This window comes from Mauremys reevesii, linkage group 1 (genome assembly GCF_016161935.1).
Source record: "Mauremys reevesii isolate NIE-2019 linkage group 1, ASM1616193v1, whole genome shotgun sequence".
NCBI classification, from domain to species: domain Eukaryota; kingdom Metazoa; phylum Chordata; order Testudines; family Geoemydidae; genus Mauremys; species Mauremys reevesii.
This window is the reverse complement of record NC_052623.1, coordinates 163217804-163238710: the sequence shown is the minus strand read 5'-3', so window position 1 is coordinate 163238710 and position 20907 is coordinate 163217804. Positions and strand designations below refer to the sequence as shown.

The 20907-nt window shown below is 44.5% G+C and overlaps 1 protein-coding gene across 1 annotated transcript in view; it reads right to left on the bottom strand.

The window, feature by feature from the left end:
* Positions 1 to 20907, bottom strand: part of BRWD1 (bromodomain and WD repeat domain containing 1) — a 115187-nt gene that overhangs the window by 44255 nt on the left and 50025 nt on the right. Inside the window, exons 23-29 of the mRNA XM_039527263.1 lie at positions 14730 to 14922; positions 12682 to 12807; positions 12437 to 12544; positions 11874 to 11998; positions 11655 to 11737; positions 10742 to 10853; positions 1991 to 2052 (exon numbers count right to left, since the gene is read on the bottom strand). Coding sequence (XP_039383197.1) covers positions 1991 to 2052; positions 10742 to 10853; positions 11655 to 11737; positions 11874 to 11998; positions 12437 to 12544; positions 12682 to 12807; positions 14730 to 14922 — 809 coding nt within the window. The remainder of the gene's footprint in view (positions 1 to 1990; positions 2053 to 10741; positions 10854 to 11654; positions 11738 to 11873; positions 11999 to 12436; positions 12545 to 12681; positions 12808 to 14729; positions 14923 to 20907) is intronic.

Genomic DNA, 20907 nt, shown 5'->3' with positions numbered 1-20907 from the left:
TGTTGCCCTGGATAAGGCATTGATTAGTGTCTGTACACTCATGGACAACATGGGCAACTTGCAATCTAAGTCATTCTGTGACCACTACCAGCCATCTCTTAAGACTCTGAGTGTTGTGAACAGGCAGGGCATATACAGACTCTTCAAAGTCTGTATATGGTTGTCTCACATGAGAATCACCACTTAGATTTAGCCCCGTGATTGTAGGACAGCTCTGCTATTACCTGAGGGGGATGTATCCCAGCAGCAGATCCAGGTGGCTGAAACCACAATGCTGTCAAATACCCAATCCAGGGGAGGATAAGGAAGACATTATATGTCGCTAATGCATGAAAATGTATAGAAATTGAAGTTATAAAACAAAACAATTGGGAGAAACTGAACCACCAAATTGTTCTGCTGCCAGAGACAAAAAAAAATCTGTGGTTCTGTAAGGTGTTTAGTTCTAGAGCCTCCAGAAAAAATGGACTACCTCTGAATAGCAGAGGTAGAGGACATAAACCTATTAGTGATGGACAAATAAGGACAGAAGCTGTTTTGCAAAAAATGTGGGTCATGGACAGGTGACCAATTAGAAGCATATAAAAATTAACCACAGAAGAGCTTTTGAAAACAAAGACTGCTTAGTTTACAGAAGAGTATACAAAATAATGAACAGTATAGAGAAGGTAAATCAAGTGCTCTTATTACAGGGCAAACATGCGGAACTTATCGCAAGATATCACTGAGACCAAGAGTTTAGCCAACTTCAAAAAAGGATTAGTCAGACACATGGCTGATGAGCACATCCACAACTACACTAGATAGGAATAAAAAAGTTTCAGTGAGCTTGGAAAGGAAGCCATTTTCTAACTCAGGGGATTGGGAAGAAAATTCCCCTTGGGCTGACTATTACATGACTACCTTCTTCAAGGTTTCATGAACTTTCCTTCTGAAGCATCTAATACTTACAAATGACAGTGACAAGATGCTGGATTAGATGGACCACTGGTCTGATGACCATTAAAACTGATTTTCATTCTAGCAGTAACCTTAGATATACCTTAGTCATTTATTATAAGGTTTTGCTGACTGCACAGAGTGCATATTTCATTATATTTGATCATCAACCTGAGTTGTGTGGTTACGATTAATGCAGGAATCTTGGCACAAGCCAAGAAGTTTAGAATTTTTAAAACGTCAGCCTTAATTAGTTCAACACATCTACAAGAAAGCAGGAAGAAAACTGATGCAAAGCAATTAACCACTGGAGCAAGTTACCATGGGTTATGGTGGATTTTCCATTACTCATCATTTTAAATCAAAATTGGATGTTTTTCTAAAGGATATGCTCTAGGAACTATTTTGGGGAAGTTCTATGGCCTATGTTATGGAGGTGGTCAGACTAGATCATCACAATTGTCCTTTCTGGCCATGGAATCTATGAATTACAACAAAAGTTACAAAGGCTCCTTTGCAGACAGAAAATTGACAACAGCCACAGGATTCTATGCTTGATGACTGGTTCCACTTGTCTCCCTATTTGTTTTTAAAATAGAATATACATTTTGACCTATAGGAGTACTTAAAAGTTTTGTGATCTACATACTTCAGCCATTTCCCTTCCCCACAAGTGATTCTGAGGAATGGGGTGAGGGGAATTTATGGAAAATGACATAGGCTAGTTTTGGACAATTCCAATATCCAGATTCAGAGATTTCAAAGTGAAAACAAATTTCCTCCTTCCACTTTCATCCTCTCAAAGCCAGTTTTCATGGAAACGATCAGATCTTTAACTGTAATAGAATACCTATGCCATTATATCAATTCCACCCTTAAGATCATATGAAAAATGATAGTGTCCTACAATAATAAAATAAGACTATACTCAGGTACTATGGTAACAGGGACCATATAAGAAAATATCAAGACTAGTATTACCACTTGCATGAAACAAATTATTTTGGAGATAGGCAAGAGGATGAGAGGCTTTTAATTCATTTTCACATACCATTATCAGGAATTGGCTCCATGTCCCATGGGCTAAGCTTTTCAATTTCACCGTTGTCCCATCTGTTTAAACAACAAGCAAATTAACAAAAAAATTAAATTATGCTCAAGTATAAGTGTTTCCCTGCAAACAAATGTAAGCAATTTTTCCTTTGATTTTAAGCATAATTAAATTTGCAGTATAAATATATAGGAAGGAGGGAGCAAACCACGCCCTCTTAGAGGCAAATCTACTGCAAACTTCGTTGGTTTAAAAGCTTTAAATTACAACAGCATTCCTACTCCAGGTAATGTTTAACTGATCTCCTACTATATCAATGGGAAGACAAAGAAAATGTCTAAGTTACTAACCAAGAACATTTCAAACAAAGTAAGGCAAAAACACACACCATTCTGAAGCTTATGTCAGAAAATTTCACAAGGTATTTAAAGTAAATAGAAGCAAGCTCCCAGGAAATATTGGAAGGTTTGAAGGAAAATTTACAACAGCTTTGCTGAATAGTTAAAATTTTGAATCAGCAAAGCCAACAGCAATCAGTTTAGCTACTTTTAGAACATTTACATAGCACCATAAATTCACACAGCACTTTACAAACAGATCATATATGCTCTGCTACAAAGAGTTTACACTCGAAATAAGACACAACAAACAAGATCAAGGTACTAGTACACAAAAGGACAGTGCAAATATTACTGTCAATGGAGGAGGATTGTTTTAAGAAATGGAATTACAGAGGGATTTGGAGGAAGGCAGACCAAAAAAATGGGGTGTTTGGTGGAGCACAAAGACTGTTGCGATCATGGGGAGCAGCAAGCTAATAGCACAAAGTAAAGGGAAAAGAAGAAACAAAAGTGATAGGATTGGAGGCAAACAGGGTGAAGGCAGAAGCAATAGTTAGTCTGGTTCACATCGAACAGTATATTCACTTAATAAACGAATGAGAGATTGATTTAAATTCCTGCAGATTGTATAGATTTTTTTATGCCTTGATTAGCAATGTAATAGCTAACAATGTTGATATTTAAATTACCATAGTTGGGTGTTGGTTACAACACCTATTTAGCTGAACAGGGCAATCTACACTTCTCAGAATTATTTTAAGCTGTCTGCAGACAAGCAGACATCGCTATTCAGTTTGCACTCCGTTTGCTGTTTGAAGGAAGGTTTACTTTGCAACCATAGAAGTTATAGACTTCTTAGAGCTTGCTTACTCAGTTTTTGTACGAATTATATTGGTTTAGAAACCCCTAGTATGGATGCAACTATACCAATACATAAGTACATTTATCAGTATAACTTATTTCAGTATAAGCTTTTTATATATCAGGGTTATATTGGTTTAAAAACCAATGCCAATAAAACAATACAGTGAAATTGGTATGAAAACTGTTTAGACCAGCCTTTGGGAAAAGCACTGTCTATTTATAGACCTTTCACCTGTTTTACATCTATGTGAATAATATGGAACTAACTTGTGATATTTATGAATACTGTATGCTGGTTTGGTTATTGGGATGCTGTTAACTTTATGAAAAGACCGTTACTCACCGTTGTAACTGTTGTTCTTCGAGATGTGTTGCTCATATCCATTCCATGTAGGTGTGCGCACGCCGCGTGCACGTTCGTCGGAAGACTTTTACCCTAGCAACTCAGTGGGTCGGCTGGGCGCCCCCTGGAGTGGCGCCACTATGGCCGCGGATATATACCCCAGCCGACCCACCCACTCCTCAGTTCCTTCTTGTCGGCTACTCCGACAGTGGGGAAGGAGGGTGGGTGTGGAATGGATATGAGCAACACATCTCGAAGAACAACATTTACAACGGTGAGTAACCGTCTTTTCTTCTTCAAGTGCTTGCTCATATCCATTCCATATAGGTGATTCCCAAGCCTTACCTAGGCGGTGGGGTCGGAGTGAGACGTGGCGGAATGCAAAACTGCCGAGCCGAAGGCCGCATCATCTCTAGACTGCTGCACCAGAGCGTAGTGCGAAGCAAACGTGTGGACCGATGACCAGGTCGCTGCATGGCATATTTCCTGGACCGGTACACGTGTGCCAGGAAGGCTGCTGAAGAAGCCTGAGCCCTGGTAGAATGGGCCGTGAGGTGGCCCGCTGGAACATGGGCCAAGTCATAGCAGGCGCGGATGCATGCTGTTAGCCACGAGGAAATCCTTTGAGTGGAGATGGGAAGGCCTTTCATGCGGTCCGCTATGGCCACAAAAAGAGTTGGGGGGACTTACGAAAGGGCCTTGTGCGGTGAATGTAGAATGCAAGCGCCCTGCGGACATCTAAGGAGTGGAGTCGCTGCTCCCGTGGAGATGAATGAGGTTTGGGGTAGAAAACCGGGAGGAAGATGTCCTGACTGGTATGGAAGGCTGAGACCACCTTAGGGAGAAAAGCGGGATGGAGGCGCAATTGAACTTTGTCCTTGTAAAAGACAGTGTACGGAGGGTCTATCGTGAGGGCCCAAATCTCAGAAACCCTTCGAGCCAAAGTAATGGCTACCAGAAAAACTGTCTTCCATCACAGGTATAAGAGGGAATAGGTAGCCATCAGCTCAAAGGGCGGACCCATGAGCCTGTTGAGTACCAGGTTCAAGTCCCAGGTAGGGGTGGGGTGACGGATCTGAGGATAGAGACGCTCCAGTCCCTTACGGAACCTAGCCAGGATGAAAAGCGGATATGGCCGCTAAGTGGACCTTCAGGGAGGATACGGCTAGGCCCTGCTGTTTAAGGTGCCATAGGTAGTCCAGGATGACTGGCACAGGGGCTGCCGTGGGCGCAAGGGCCCGTGAGACACACCATAGCGAGAAACACTTCCACTTGGCTAGGTATGCGGAGCGAGTGGAAGGCTTTCTACTGCTGAGCAGGACGTGTTGCACAGGAGCGGAGCAGCGGAGCTCTGAGGCGTCTAGCCACGCAGGAGCCACGCCATGAGGTGGAGAGCCTGAAGGTCCGGATCCTGAGTTATGAGGTCCGGCCAGAGGGGAAGGGTGATTGGCGGGGACACAGAGAGGCTGACCAGTGTGGTGTACCAGGGCTGCCTGGGCCACGCTGGAGCAATCAGGATCAGATGAGCCCTGTCCTGTCGGAGCTTCAACAGAGCCCTGTGGACTAGGGGGAAGGGGGGAAACGCATAGCACAGTTGGAGATTCCACGGAATGAGAAATGCATCCGAGATCGACCCTGGGGAGTGCCCCCGGAACGAGCAGAACGTTTGACACTTTCTGTTCACATGTGTCGCGAAGAGGTCCACCTGGGGAAAGCCCCACTTGCGGAAAATGGTGTGGATAATGTCTGGTCTTATGGACCATTCATGGCACAGGAAGGATCTGCTCAAGCGATCCGCAAGGATGCCACCAGGTCAATCGCATGTGCTATGCAGAAGCCCCATAACTGGATGGCTTCTCGGCAAAGGGGGGGGAAGAGTGGGCCCCACCCTGTTTGTTCATGTACACGGCCGTTGTGTTGTCCGTGAAGACGGAGACACAACGGCCGGCCAGAAGCCTGACGAACGCCTGACATGCTAGGCGGACCGCTCTGAGTTCCCATACGTTTATGTGGAGGGAGAGGCCCTGCATGCGCAGCTGGCCCAGGTGGGCTCCCCAGCCTAGAGAAGATGCGTCTGTCATTAGGGACAGTGTGGGTTGGGGCAGGTGAAAGGGCAACCCTGCACACACCACGGAGGGGTTCAGCCACCAATCGAGGGACTGCAGCACCTCCGGCGACACGGTGACCAAGGTGTCTATTGAGTCTCTGACGGACGGTACACCGAGTGGAGCCACAACTGAAGAGGGCGGAGCCGGAGCCTGGCATACTTGGTGACGTACGTACACGCCGCCATGTGCCCTGGCAGAGCGAGAGTCGTGCGGACCGAGGTCATGGGAAAGGCCCGAAGGTTGCGGACGACGGAAAGGCATGCTGCCCCCGGGCGTGCCTTCAAAAGGACATCTTCGGGTCCGGCTGCGGCTTAGAGGCGCCGTGAGTTTGGCCCAATTGAGGTCCAGAATAGCGCCTGCAGCCACCTCGTCCCCGGCGCCTGCCAAAGTCTTGTCCACGTCTAGGGACAGAGTAGGGACGGAAGTGTTGAGGGCGGTAAGTGTGGCACTGGGTTACAGGGGTATGCATGCCGAGGTTGCGCATAGTAACCCGATTGTCCTTTAGGCTCTGAAGCCTAGAATCAGTCTTTTCCGAAAATAAGTCTCTGCCCTCAAAGGGCAAGTCTTGGATGATGTACTGGAGTTCAGGTGGAAGGGTTGAGGCCTGCAACCAAGAGATGCGTCTCATGGTAACTCCTGCTGCCAAGGTTCGGGCTGCGGAGTCAGCCGCATCTAGGGAGGCCTGCAACGACGTTCTAGACACCTTCTTTCCTTCTTCCAGGAAGGCCTTGTACTCCTGGCGAGAGTCCGGAGGAAGCAACTCTCGGAACTTCGCCATCTCAGTCCAGGTATTAAAGTCATACCGACTAAGTAGCGCATGTTGATTAGCAACTCGGAGTTGCAAAGCGCCCGCTGAGTAGACTTTACGGCCCAGGAGGTCCATCCGTCTGGACTCTTTGGATTTCGGCGCCGGGGCCGGTTGACCATGGCGCTCTTTGTCATTCACCGACTGGACGACTAAGGAGGAGGGGGGAGGGTGCATGTAAAGGTACTCATACCCCCTGGATGGCACCGCCCGCTGGTGGAGGGCGACTAAGTGTGGCCTCAGGGGCTCGACGGTCCGAGACAGCGGTCCGCGATGGAGCAAGAGGAGCACCTTGGGCCTGCTGGTACACCCAAGGTGTCCAAAAGGGCCACTGTTGCCCACTCTGAGTCTCAGGCTGCTGTTCCTGAAACAGGCCCTCCGGTATGTCTGCCTCCTGGTCTTGGAAATAGTAGCTTCCCATATGCGGGGAAGCCAAGGGATGCCTGGACGGCCATAGTGGGGCGGATAGGCCTTCAGCCGACGTTCCCACCGACCTGGTACTTTTCCGCACCGGGGAACGGTGCCCGGAGAAGCTGCGGTGCCGAGAACGGGACTGGGACCGGCTCGGTGCCGGGAGGTCGACCTGGACCTGGTGTATCAGCGCCTGGAGCGGCTCCTAGATGAGCGGTGCCGTGACCTCGACCGGTGCCAGGAGACGTATGATGGCGACCGGGATCTTGAGCGGTGCCGGGAGTCCGACCGGCGCCGTGCCGAGGAGCGGTGCCGGGACTGTGAATGGCGGGAGGAGCGAGAACAGTGCCAGGACCTGGAACGCCGACGGGACCGTGACCGGGAGCAGTGCCGGGCGCTGGAGGAGATAGGATGGATCAGCGCCGGCTTCCCCATCGACTGGACAGCCCGCACCAGCGGTGCCGGGGGCGGTGCCGCTGCCGCATCTGAGAGCGCTATCAGATCCTTAGCCACCTCGCAGACCTCTGGCGTAGAAGGCACCCCATCAACTCAACCACGGCAGGTGCCGGGGAGACAGGAGCCGGACTCAACGGTCCCTGGGGAGCCGGAGTCGACGGCAACGGCTCGGGCGGTGGTATGGTGGCTGCAGGTACCGCGTGGTGCGGAGGAGCCGTGCCCTCGTGCCGCACCGCGGGCGGTGCCGGGGCGGCAGGGGTCTTAACAGACTTTGCTCTAGGGGAGAGCGAGCGCCTCTGGCCTGACTTAGGCACTGATGGGGTTCGGTGCCGAGAAGGAGCAGGTGCACCGGTGCGGCCCGGTGCTGAAGACGAGCTCTTTGCGTCCGACGACGGTGCACTCGATGCCGAAGACGGAGGGGTTAGAGCCGCCTCCATTAGGAGCTGTTTCAGTCTAATGTCTCTCTCCTTCTTTGACCGAGGCTTGAAAGACTTGCAGATTGCACACTTAGAGGATAAGTGCGACTCCCCGAAGCACTTTAGACAGGAGTCATGCGGATCTCCTGTAGGCATCGGGCGATGGCAAGCCGAACACGGCTTGAATCCCAGGGAACTGGGCATGAGCGCTGGCCCCGGTGCGGGGAGGGCCTAAGAGCCCCGAACCCCATTAAACATACTAACACTAATATAACAACTACAGAAATAACTATTAATTAACTTTTAAAACTGATATGAACTATATACAGGTAAATTATGGGAACGCTAGGGAGGTGAAGGTCAGCTAAGCTGCACTCCACAGTTCCAACGAATGACACGGGTGGTAAGAAGGAACTGAGGAGTGGGTGGGTCGGCTGGGGTATATATCCGCGGCCATAGTGGCGCCACTCCAGGGGGCGCCTAGCCGACCCACTGAGTTGCTAGGGTAAAAAAGTCTTCCGACGAATGTGCACGCGGTGCGCGCACACCTACACGGAATGAATATGAGCAAGCACTCGAAGAAGAATTATTTTTTTTAAACTCAGAATTGTCTGGATTCAGGCATGAATGGGAAGAATGGCTCAACACAACTACCTATCAATGAACACATAATTTAAGGGACAATGCCAAAGCTACTAGCTTTGGTGACTGACTGTCCAGTCTACAAAATTGGATTTTACCAAGAATGACTGAGGCCCCGCAAACACAAGGGAACAAAACTCAATTAGTGTTAAAAACATCTCGGGGTGGGGGAATATCAGACAGATGAAAGAGCCAGTTGGGGCAGTCTGGAGAAGCCATGCCTGTGCCTAGGTCTGCATCATGGAATAGTAGGACTTCAGGTAAGATAGACATGCACGATGATTGTTTTAATATCCTTTTTTCTCTAAAGCTTTGCTCTGACTGCTAAAGAAACGAGACTTTTATTTTAATAAAGTTGTTTGGTCACAAGCTCCTAAGGGAAGAATATCAGATTCTCAAACCCAGCAACACCTGTAGTTAATGACCTTTGATACAAAGGGTACTGTAACTGGCTCCTGGGAAAACTGAAAATTCCACCCCAAACACAGGCTTAACACCTGAGGGGGGCATACTCAGAGATCACAAATGGACAGAGATGCAGCTCACCCTATAACTAATGTTTTTTTAACTGATGTAGTTAAATGGATATAAAGTTAAGTTGGTATAAACCAGATGTAAACAGATTTTAAAAAGTGTCCACATGTAGGAGTTTGCATCAGTTTAAAACTGTCTTTTAAATCTATTTAATTAAACTGAAGCAACTTTCTTAGCGTCCCAGATTCCAAAACACAAGACCCCACGTCCAAAAAAACCAAAAACCATTACTGACTTGCCAAGCTACCATGAGCTGGTCCAATTCATCCCATGGTGGTCTACAGAGGACAGGTACAGTCACACAGCAATTTTAGCCACTTTGATATTGCTGCATTTCTCCCGCTATTAGCCTTTTGCAAATAAGTGGTATTTCAAAAGAAGAACTGGGTGTCAGGAGAAAGCAGGGTTTCAAAGGTTCATAAAGAAATATAGGTAACTGCAGATTTATGGAGCCGATGGAGATCATGGACCCTGCATTCTGTGCTCCAGCATCTTTAATGGATTGAAGGGTACACTAACCACATGTCTAATTATGGTGCTGCTGTGAGGCCCCACTAATTATTTGTGCATTATACATCTGTTGATACTATTGGCTACCAATCTGGTGTTTAGTCAAAGCAAAAAAGTAGCTTGTGGGCAGAGCTGGGGACAGAACCACCATTTCGCCTGACATTTTGACCCATTATAACAGTGATTTAGCTGCATATACCTTACTGATACCAGAAAGAACAGGAAGTTTAGAGGAGCTGAAATAGCATGCAAAGATGATTAAATAAAAGGACAGCACTGCTGACAGAGCAGGAAATTTCCATTATGGATAGAAGCACAGGTTGCTTTTGAGTAGAAGAGGTGACAAAAGATTTTTGTATGCAGCGCATACACAGATGTATAGCTGATTAACATGCATGCAGCTGGGTAAAGCAAAGCTACCCAAACCTTACCCTGTTGTAAGATAGCACATATATTACAGATTTAACATGGCTGTAGTATGGAGGGGGATGATAGAAATAAAGGCTGACAGCTGTCTTCTCACATATGTTGCAAATGTCACTGAATGAGAGACCAAAAAGCAGCTCCATACACTAGTCCTTCTCAAGAACAAAAACTATTGCAGTGATAAAGGAGGTTGACTAGCACATGACAAACATTTTGGATTTTAAACTACAAAGGAATAGATATTAAAATTAAATACTTTGAGGTATACTTTGCTTTCAAAAATATTTTTACTTCCATATCTGCCACTCAGTGGGTTTGCACACTACATTATTTTACATATTAAAATTAAGTTTAAGAATATATGAGCATGTCTTAGTCAATTTTGTTCTGGAGCCAATATTTGAGTATTAATACATATAAAGCTGGCAAGATCTGTACAGAACAAATACAGAAACTAAACATTTCCATGCCCCAGTACAAACCTACAAATATTAAAATCCAAAATAATTCATTTCCATTGTGTTAGTTTGGACTACTGAAGCTGTGTGTGGTTTTTTTGTTTGTTTGTTTTTTGTTTTGTTTTTTTTTATAAAGACATCTTCCTTGACTGTTCCATGGAGAAGATTCAGTAACCCATAATTTGTAAGTTATTACCGAAAATAGGAGGTTCCTCTCTTTCACAAATATAGAATACAATTTGTGTTTAGCAAGTTACTATTTATGAAAAAGTTACTGCATTTTGGCAATACATTCACATAGTGCTTAAGAGACTGTTTGCTAATGGAGCTTTATGTTTTCAACCAACAATATTTTGTGCATCTTACACCTACAGCCCACCAATATAAGCCAGGATTTATACTGTGTAAATAAACATTTTAAAGGCCTCTGTACTTACTTAACACTGTAACACTGAAAGTGACTATCTGGATACTGTGGCTGATATGGCTCTTGACCCAACACTGTTCCAAACCACCAAGCATCATCAATAATGGAACGGAATCTATCAGCTGTAAGAGAAAGAACCATTTTGCCACTCAGATACATATTCTGGTAACCAAAAGTTTTTAATTATGCTTTTTTCTGAGGATGGAATTACCAGAGAGAAAACTAATGAATAGACTCAGACTCATAGACTTTAATGTCAGAAGGGACCATCATGATCATCTAGTCTGACCTCCAATAGTATATTTTGGTTTAAAAGTATAAATATCTACTTTAAAAAACAGACACTAGATAAAAGAAAAATAACCGACTACACAAAGTAATATACATTATCATTCACAGTAAGCTCTAAAATCCAAACATATAGTAGCATGCAAACAACAAGATGTTAAATATATGTTTCAGTGTAGAAGGCATGCACCATTAAAGGTGCTGAGTATTCTACAATATATAAAAACTTGTATGACTTCAACCACAATGAGGCAAATGCCTGAAAAAACAGATAAGCCTTAACACTATGAATTGAAGGCCAGACCCTGGCTCTAGCACACCAGAGAGTTTAGGAGGCAATGAACTCCATTTCATAGTCCAGGTCTCTCCATCAATGTCTAACCCCAGCATTCAGATGTTCAAATCTCTAGAAACTGTTTGCAAAAAGGTCTCAGCTGACCTCAAGTGCAACAGTGGAGCATTTGATGATGGAGAGCTGTTGGAAGTCTATGATAGTCAGGACACAAGCCACACAGAACCTTTTAAATCAATGTCAACACAATGAATTGTACATAACATTCTCAGAAGCTAGCCACAATGGAAAATGTTTGTATTCTAAAACTATATTGCCAGACACTTGGAAGGTGAAGACTTACAAGCTTGCCAATTCCTTTGTCGTGCTTCATCATAAAACTGACGCAATACAAGAAAGTCAATGACATCTGGCATATCATGGTATCTAGATAAAACATAAAATTAGCTTTCATTTGTGTGTCATATTATATTATGCTACGTTGCGTAGAGCAAAAAATTAAGAAATGTCTCTTTAAAAAAAATCATCATCTAGCATATGCTTTCAGCAGAGAAACACATACTTGAGAGAAAATGATTTGTCTGAAAGTTTTCCAGTGGCATGGTCTATAAAAGCAAGCTTCAGGCAACACAGTGTAGGAGGGCCAACTTCATATCGTATCCCAACAATTTTTACCAGTTCTTGATCCTATAACAAACAAAAATGAAAGCAACAAATTCCATTAAGTTTCAGCCCTATGCTAGAGGCATAATCTCTAGTTTAGTTTTCTTATATAAAATATCTGAATAGTTTTAGCACTCAAAAAGCCAGTAGTGTTAAATACTGTACATGAGATTTTATTGGGAGACAACCAAATCCTTACATAGAGTCTGTACCCCTTTTAAAAAAACCAAGATTTATGTTTTTATTTCAATGAAGTCCAGGCTTCCCATGGGCAATTTTGAAGGTTTCTTTGATGACTGAAGAAAGTTTTCTTCCTCCTTTACGTTGGTAGGAAAACATTAATGGGAAGTTACATAGCTAAATACTCACTAGTTATATTTATACAAAATTTAAAATGCTAATGTAAACTGTTAAACACACATTATCAGTATTGAACATGTAACAACCTCAATATATTCTTACCCTAAGGACCATTTTTCTCCATGGCTCCTTGTGGGGATTTAGTTCATAAATATTATGTTTTCTGACTGCTTCAATATAAGCTTCATGACCTTGTCGAAAATATATTACCTGTAAAAATAAAAATCCACCGAATAATTATTTACTTGAAACACTAAAGTACTGTTTTTCTATATTTAGTGCCAATTGCTATGTTAACTTTTAGTTAATCTAAAATTTTATAGCACTTTTTGAGAAAAGCCTCTCACCTCATCTCCCATTTGGGGAACAAAAGGAGATTTTCGAAGTGCTGTGTCAGTTATCCAAACAGGAGGATGGTAGTCATATAACACGTCTTCGTTTACTGGTTGTGTGGGAGTACTATTTTGCACATTCTGATAAACAGGATAGTTATACATTAGAAATTATGTTCTTAGTGTAGTGTCATGAAAACTTGTTATCCAAGAATTTCTTCTCAAGTCTACACAATGTTAATACCATGAAACAATAATAAATTAAGCTCTATACAAAACCTTAAGACCAAAAATCTCCTAAAGCCCACATTTTGATACACAAGTTTGGTATTCTGGTTCTCCCTATATTTGCAGTTCTTCCATTGTCATCATTAAGTATGTCAACCATAAAGTATTCTACTCCCAATAAACTTGTAGGGCACAGTTCTCTCAGAGCTGCATGGTAGTTCTTAACATGACTGTCAAAAAGACTTGTCTAATTTTTGAAACTACTGTTCTATTGTGCACTGTCTGGCAACTACATATTGATTATGTATATATGTCATTTTATTAAACAGAAAACCTTCAGACTATTTAAATGTGTACCAAGTGTAGCTTAAAGCAAAGAAATTCCAAGTTATTATATATCTGCCACTTCAAAACTAATATTCAGAATCAAAGGTGACTATATAATCTTTGAGAAAAACAGACTTACATATAGATCATCATACACTTTATACTGTATGATGACATACATTCGAAAGGCACTCTGTTTTACCACCAATCCCCTGGCTACAAGGAGTTGCAAAATCACCTGAAGCGCTTAAAGATTCCAGTTCTCCACATTATTACAGAATGCTATTTTCCACCACTTTAGAATTTACCAAGGAATTCAGGGTAAAATTCCCACCCAGCGCAGAGGGCCAGCACAAGGCCTATAAACCATTTAATACTTGTGCTGTTTTGAAGACTTAAGTTATTTAAATGAATGATTATTTACATCCCTTTGGTGATAGGGCTGAGGTTCTAACCAGTTATTTTCTTTAATTTATTTTAAAAGTTCTTATCCCATATCAAGTATGGTGAACCGTGTGATGTTTGACTAGGAGAATGACACTTCACTTTGGATGCAGAATTTGCCCTGGTTATTCTAGGACTGTTGAATTACTACAGTGCATTCTATGTGAGGCATACCTTGAAAAGATTCAGAAAGTGAAGCTGGTGCAGAATGCAATCACCTGTCGATTAAGCAGTACAGCATGCAGACAGAACATTACATCAGTCTTATCTGCCTTTACTGGCTGCGAATAACTTTCCAGAGAGTTTGAAGTGTTGGTTTTAAACAAAGCTTTCAATGGTTTGGGAACTGGTTACCAGGGAAGACACATCTGCTCTCTAATGTAATACTACTACAACTGTAATCAGTGGAGATGTCAGAGTTGGAGTCCCCTCAATGTAAAATAAAGACATTTTGAAGAACAACCAAATTCCAGGGTCACAGTTCTCTCAAGCCCAGATTTCTGGCCTTCTAGGCATCCAAATTTCCAAATAGGCACTGAGAAACAGTGGCAGGCTTATAAGAGTGGATCAACTGGATATGGAAAGGTTTGTGTTGAGGATATTAAATGGCAGTTCAATTAATTTGTTTTTAGACGTTTTTGTATCAAAAACGGTTTTAAAATTCAGAAAATCACCAAAAGTATTCTAAAATCTAAACAAATAAAACCCTTAAATATGTGCATTCCTTGCTTTTGTATTCAAAGCTGCTATAAAAGCGGTAAAGGGTAAGAAAAACCATCTGTTTGGACCCCATAAGGGTGCGGAGGCTTTAGTTACCTGTTGTAAAGCAAAGTCCATAAAATTTAATTATGGAATGTAATGTTGCTGGGAGGGGGAAATTTTTGAAAAGGTAAAGGAGCCCAAGGTTAACTTTAAGACAACCACAGTTAGTAATATCACAAACACCTCTGCCTAATACGGAGGTAACGTATACGAACTCCATAAAGTCCAGGTATAAGAGATTTAAAACATAAAAAGAGATAGATGAAGAATTAAGTGAATAGAAGGAATTAACAGTATAATACCTCTTCCTGCTTTTTCGGTTTGGGTTTTTTCCTTCTTTTTCTTCTTCTCTTTGGAGGAAAAGATTTCTCTGCTGATACTTCATCTTCTGAAGTACTACAATATCTGATAGCTTTGCGTCGAGATGTTCGTACAGGAGGCTTGAGATTTATCCCTGCATCAGCTATCCAGTCAGAATATCTACTTGAAGAGTCACTGTTCACAGGGAAAATAATGGAAACAAATGGAATTTAGATATTCAAATAGCTGACAACTAGTTAAGAATGTTAAATTAATTGTAACAATATTTGTAGATGTAAAGTTCCCATTCCACTGTCCTGATCTTCAGTGGTTTTGGAGGTTGTCAGGAGGAGTAGAGGAAGGTTTAATTGCTGTGATACATTTCAAAAGAATTTCTAATTCCTTCACTTTGGCTAGCATTTTAATTTATGGCACTAATTCTTCAGTCACTAGCATGCAACTATGACATTTTTGTCCTTATAGAAGTTCTGTACAACATTCAATGTGTTCCTTTACTGTATTTCAGAAGGATTCCAATAAATAGGAACATCCTACCTACTCACAGGCAACAGAAGATACATACTTTCAGACATCTCTTATTTCATTGAGGGTTTAAAAAACAAAACAATTTCCTTTTCTAAAAGACATGCTAACCATAGCTTCTTATAGTTAGATAGGATTCCAACAAAAACAGCTGTAACTTGGCATGGACAGTCATCCCTGAGGATGAGAACAGTTTTGAAAAAATTGTGTTTGATTTAACGAAGTTTGAGAATCAGAATATGCCACACTAAATATATGCAAATTTTTATTAAGCTTATAGGCACAGACTTTAAGATATGCAGTGCACATTGTGTGCAGCTAACTAAGTGCATACTTTTGAAGACAAGTCTGCTGATATCAAACATTTATAATTGTTAAATTATGGATTTCACCACGGCTTAGAAATCAGGCCAATTTAGAAGACGTTTGGATTAGTAGTTTTAATAGTAAAAAGAAACAGTTACTTACAGTAACTGTGGTTCTTCAAAATATGATGCAGTCGTGTATTCCAAGAAGGTCCACATGCACATTGGAGCCAGAGACTTTTGCCTAGCAATACCCATAGGAGGTGTGGTGCTCATGCCTCAGGCCTGTAGCCCCTTCCTTGGCTTACCCATTTCCAAGAACGGGATTTACACCACAAGTCCAGGAAAAGACACCAATGCAGAGGGGATGGAGAGTGGGCCGTGGAATACAAGTCTGCCTCACATCTCGAACAACCACAGTCACAGCAAGTAACTGTTTCTTCTTCTTCGAGTAGATGCAGAAATGTATTCCAAGTAGGTGACTCCAAGTAGTACCTCCATCCAGAGGCACGGCTCAGTCTACTTGAGCAAGGATCGCAGGACCACTCTTCCAACATTATCGTCTGCTCTGGAAGAAGTGGTGATCACATAATGGTCCATAAATGTATGCATGGACAACCACATGGCTACCCTACAAATGTCCAATATGGACATGTCATTTGGGAATGCCACTGACATTGCCCGTCTCTGATCAAATGTCCCCGAACCAGCTGAGGAGGCATAGCTGATGCTATCTCATATGCTGTCTTAATGCAAGACATTAGCCATCCAGAGATTGTCTGCTCAGAGACAGCTTGTCCTTTCATGCGGTCCATACGTACAAACAGGCAAAGTGAAGCCCAAAATTGTTCAGTCCTGTTCAGATGGAAGGATAGACAGCATCTAACGTCAAGGATATGGAGGCGTTGCTACTCCATGGAAGAATGCAGCTTAGGGAAAAAATACAGGCAAACACATCGCTTGGTTCAAATGAAACAGAGACCACCTTGGATACAAACTTTGGGAGTGGCTGAAGCGTAACCATGTCCCTGAAGAACTGCATGTAAGGAGGCCCAGCCATCAGGCCCTGTAACTAACACGCCCTTCTGACAGAGGTAATGGCTATCAAGAATGCAGTTTTTTGACACAGAACAGGCAGAAGACAGGAAGCAAGGGGCTCGAATGGAGACCCCATTAGAGTCGCTAAAACAGTGTTCAGGTCCCACAAAGGGTCTGGCTCTCGGACTGGAGGATGCAAGTGGAGGAGCCCTTTCAGAGATCGTGTCACCTTGGCACTGGAGAAAACCAATTTTCCTTGGATAGGAGGATGAAACACTGATATTGCTGCTAAGTGCAGTCTCAGAGAATTGAGTGCTATGCCCAATTCTTGATGATGTAACAGGTACTCTAAGATGTCCTGGATGGAAGCCTCTGCTGGATGCGTCCCCATGGGCCAAGGATGACATGGAAAACCTCTTCCATTTTGCAAATTGGGTGTTCTAGTAGAAAGCGTCCTACTATTAAGTAGGACCTGTTGGACGGCCTCTCAGCAACACCCATCCTCCTCATTCAGCCATGCCATAAAGGTGCAATGAGCGGATACTGAATGCAGGGTAGATGTAGTCCTTTGTGAGGAGGTTGGGAAGAAGAGGAAGCAGCATGGGAGGCTGAACAGACAGACGAGGAGATCTGAGAACCAGTGCTGCCTCAGTCATGCCAGGGCAATGAGGATGAGTCTGGCTCAATTCACCTTTAGCTTGGTGATGACCTGGGGAAGGACTGGGATAGGAGGGGGATGCATACAGCAGAGTCGACTTCCAGCTGCAGTGGAAGGCATCAGAGAGAGCGCGCCCAGGATGAGTCCCTCTCGAGAGTAGAATAGGCAACACTTTGTTTTCCCTCGTCAAAGAGGTCAATTGTGGGAACGCCCCATGTTGTGAACATCAGCCGAAGGACTTCCGTCTTTAAGGACCACTCATGGTTGGGAAGAAAACCCTGGTGAGATGATCAGCAAGACGGTTCTTGACCCCTGGTATGGGAATAGTTATCTGGGTGATGTCTCTTCAATACAGAACTGCCACATGTTGATCACCTCCAGGCAGAATGATCTGGAGTGAGGGCCCCCTTATCTGTTCATATAATACATTGTGGTGGTATTGTCCTTAAGTATGTGAACCACTAAATGCCTGATCTGGTCCTGGAAGGCACAAACACGCATTGTGGACAGCCCGAAGCTCCAACATACTGATATGGAGTAAGGCCTTCTGTTCTGATCACAGATCCTGCAACTGCAGAAAGTCCAGATGCGCTCCCCAACCCAGAAGGGACGCGACGGTAACCAATGACTTGGTCAGAAAAGGCTGAGCGAAGGTGACTTCTTGCCCATATTACATGGAGAGTCCCACCAGAGCAAGGACTGCAGGACTGACGAAGGAAGGCGAACCAACCTGCCTAGAGAATGCAGGGCAGGGCGGTAAACCATCCTGAGCCACATCTGGCAAAACAGACTACGTGCGGACATGTGGCCCAACAGGCAGGCTCAGGCACATGCAGACTGTGGTGGATGGTTATGATTGCAAACTGAGACACAGCTAGTGAATCGTCTGAAAGCAGTTCGTCAGCAGGAATGCCCCTGGCCTCATGGAATCTAACAGGGCCCCAGTGAACTATTTGCTGAGTGGAAGTGGAGGTCAACTTCATGGTGTTTAGATTCAGACCCAAATGGTCGAGTAAGCATAGTGTGGGCGAAAACCTACTCTCTGGAGCTGCCTTCAGCAGCCAGTCATCAAGGTAGGGGAAGATATGGATTCTCTTCCTCCTGAGGTACACCATGACCACTGCCATTCATTTGGTGAAAACCCAAGGGACAGAAGAGAGCCCAGACAGGAGAACTGTGTACTGAAAGTGGCAGTCTCCTACCATTAAGCGAAGAGAGACTTCCTGTAACTCGGCAGAATGACCACATGGAAGTAGGCATCTGCAAAGTCCACAACAGTGAACCGGTCATTCTGAGACAAAATAGGGAGGATAGCTGATAGAGTGACCACACAGAACTTCATGTGCTTGATTAATTTGCTGAGTTCCCGGAGGTCAAGGACAGGCCTCATCCCATCCTTGGATTTCGGTATCAGGAAATACTGGGAGTAAAACCCGCAACTGTGGCATTCTCACAGAACCTCCTCCACCACTCCCAATGTTACCAGAGAGCTGACCTGCTTGAAGAGCAGCATCTCATGATAGGGGATCTTAAAGAGGGATGGAGAGGGGGTGTGGGTGTAGAGACAAACTGGTTGGCGTAACCTGATCTGACAGTGTGTAGGACACAGTGGTCAGACATTATCAAGACCCAGGCATTGTAAAAGCCGGACAGCCTGTCCCCAAAGGAACGAGTGGATGACAAGGGAAAAACAACAACTGGAACAGGGCTCTAGACCAACAAGTCAAAATGTGTGCTTAGCAGATGTCAAAGGAGGGTGTGCAGAGAGGCCAGGCCCCAAGCTCAAGTGCTTCCTCTTGTGAGACTTACCCCTCCTCCTGGGGTAGACTCACTGTCTTGGCGGGAAGGGGTGCTGTGGCCTGTATGGCTGCTGTTGCTGTGCCCCGTAATGGTGTCTCTGTGCAGATGGCATATACACCCCCAGCAACCTTAGGGTAGCCCATGAAGCCTTAAAAGAATGCAGAGTTTCATCAGTCTTGTCCGTTATAAACTGAACGGCAAGTCCTCAATAGCTTGCTGGACATACAGGGCAATTCCTGAGTTCTGGAGCCAGGAAGTCCTCCTCTTAGTAATTTTCCAAGGCCATCGCCCTGACAAAGTGTCTGTCACATGAAGGGCAGATTGCAATGACTTTTTACCACTAAGCAGCCCTCAGCAACAAAACAATCAAAATTCATCCTGGGAAGCCTCGGGCAACTGCTCCTTAAATTTGGCCATAGCCGACCAATTGGGGAAGTCATATTTGGCGAGCAGAACTTGCTGGCTCACGATCCTCATCTGCAGTGATGATGAGATGTGTATCTTCCTGCCTAGAAGATCTAGGCACTTTGAGTTTCTGTCCTTGGAGGACGACCTGAATCTGCTCTGCTGAGCCCTGCCATTCACGGCTGTGACCACCAGGGAGTTCAGGGCCAGATGAGAATAAAACCCTTTGTATCTCTGTACCGGCACAAAATAGCTCTTCTCCAACCACCTGGCCACGAGTGATACCAAGGTGTGCCTCATTAATAGGGAGGGCCACTCTCCCAGGGACAGAGGATTGGAGAATGTCCACGAGTTTATGGGTATTCTCCTGGAGAAACTCCACCTGAATACCCAGCGACAAGGCCACCCGACGTAACAGGTCCTGGTATGGAACTCTCTGTGTTGTTGAGTGCGTCAGTCCTGACGGACGGACTCAGTACTGAAGACCCTTGTACTGTCTCTGGTACCATGTCCATACCAAGGCCCAGAATGAGTGCTTTGTGGTTCAGTGCTGAGACTTCAGCGGCACATTCCAACTGAAGGGCTATCATGGACGCCAGCCCTGAAGTCTTGAACCAGCGGCGAGGACAGGACGAAAGGGCAAAGTAGGTCTGTCTCAGTCTGGTACGTCAACACCACTGACGCTGTCAGTACCAGCACTGTTCTCATTGTACCAGCCTCAACAGATGCCTGGAACCAAACTTGGTGGTATGAGGTGTCTGCCCTTCCCTCCACTCTACCGATGAGGCGTCAGAAGCTTCAGTACTGGGTCAGGCCTCATGGACTGCTCAACCAGGTGCTGCTTAAGGCAAAGGTCCCGTGCCACGTAAGTCCTCTTTTTGAATGATCTGCAGATCAAACAGTGCTCCTTATGATGAGTTTCGCCAAGGCAGAGCAAGCACCATGTGTAGGGGTCACTGTTAGGAATCTCCACTCCCCACTAATGGCAATGCTTGAACCCAGGTGAGGGCATCACTGGGGTGCACTGCCACTAACACTATGCTATATACTAATTACGAGGTTGTAAAGCGAGAACCACACAGAGCTCCAACTTCAGCTGACAAATGGTGAGAAGGAAACAGAGTGGTCAGGACGGCGCTACCTCATATAGCCAAGGGATGGGCTACAAACATGAGCGCAGTCACTTTACTTGTAATACATGGCTGCATCTACTCAAAGAACAATGCTGGAAAACTCTGGGATCACTAAGTCTTCTGCACTGGCACAGAAACATGTACACAGCTTAAAACAGACATTAGCCAAATCACGCCTATAAATTCTTAAAGGACACAGTTATGACATTAAAAGATGAAACTTGCCTGTGCTTTCCCTTGTCTATTAGCCCTACTACTGGGGACATCTTCCAACTTTTTCCTTTACAAGCCTATGAAA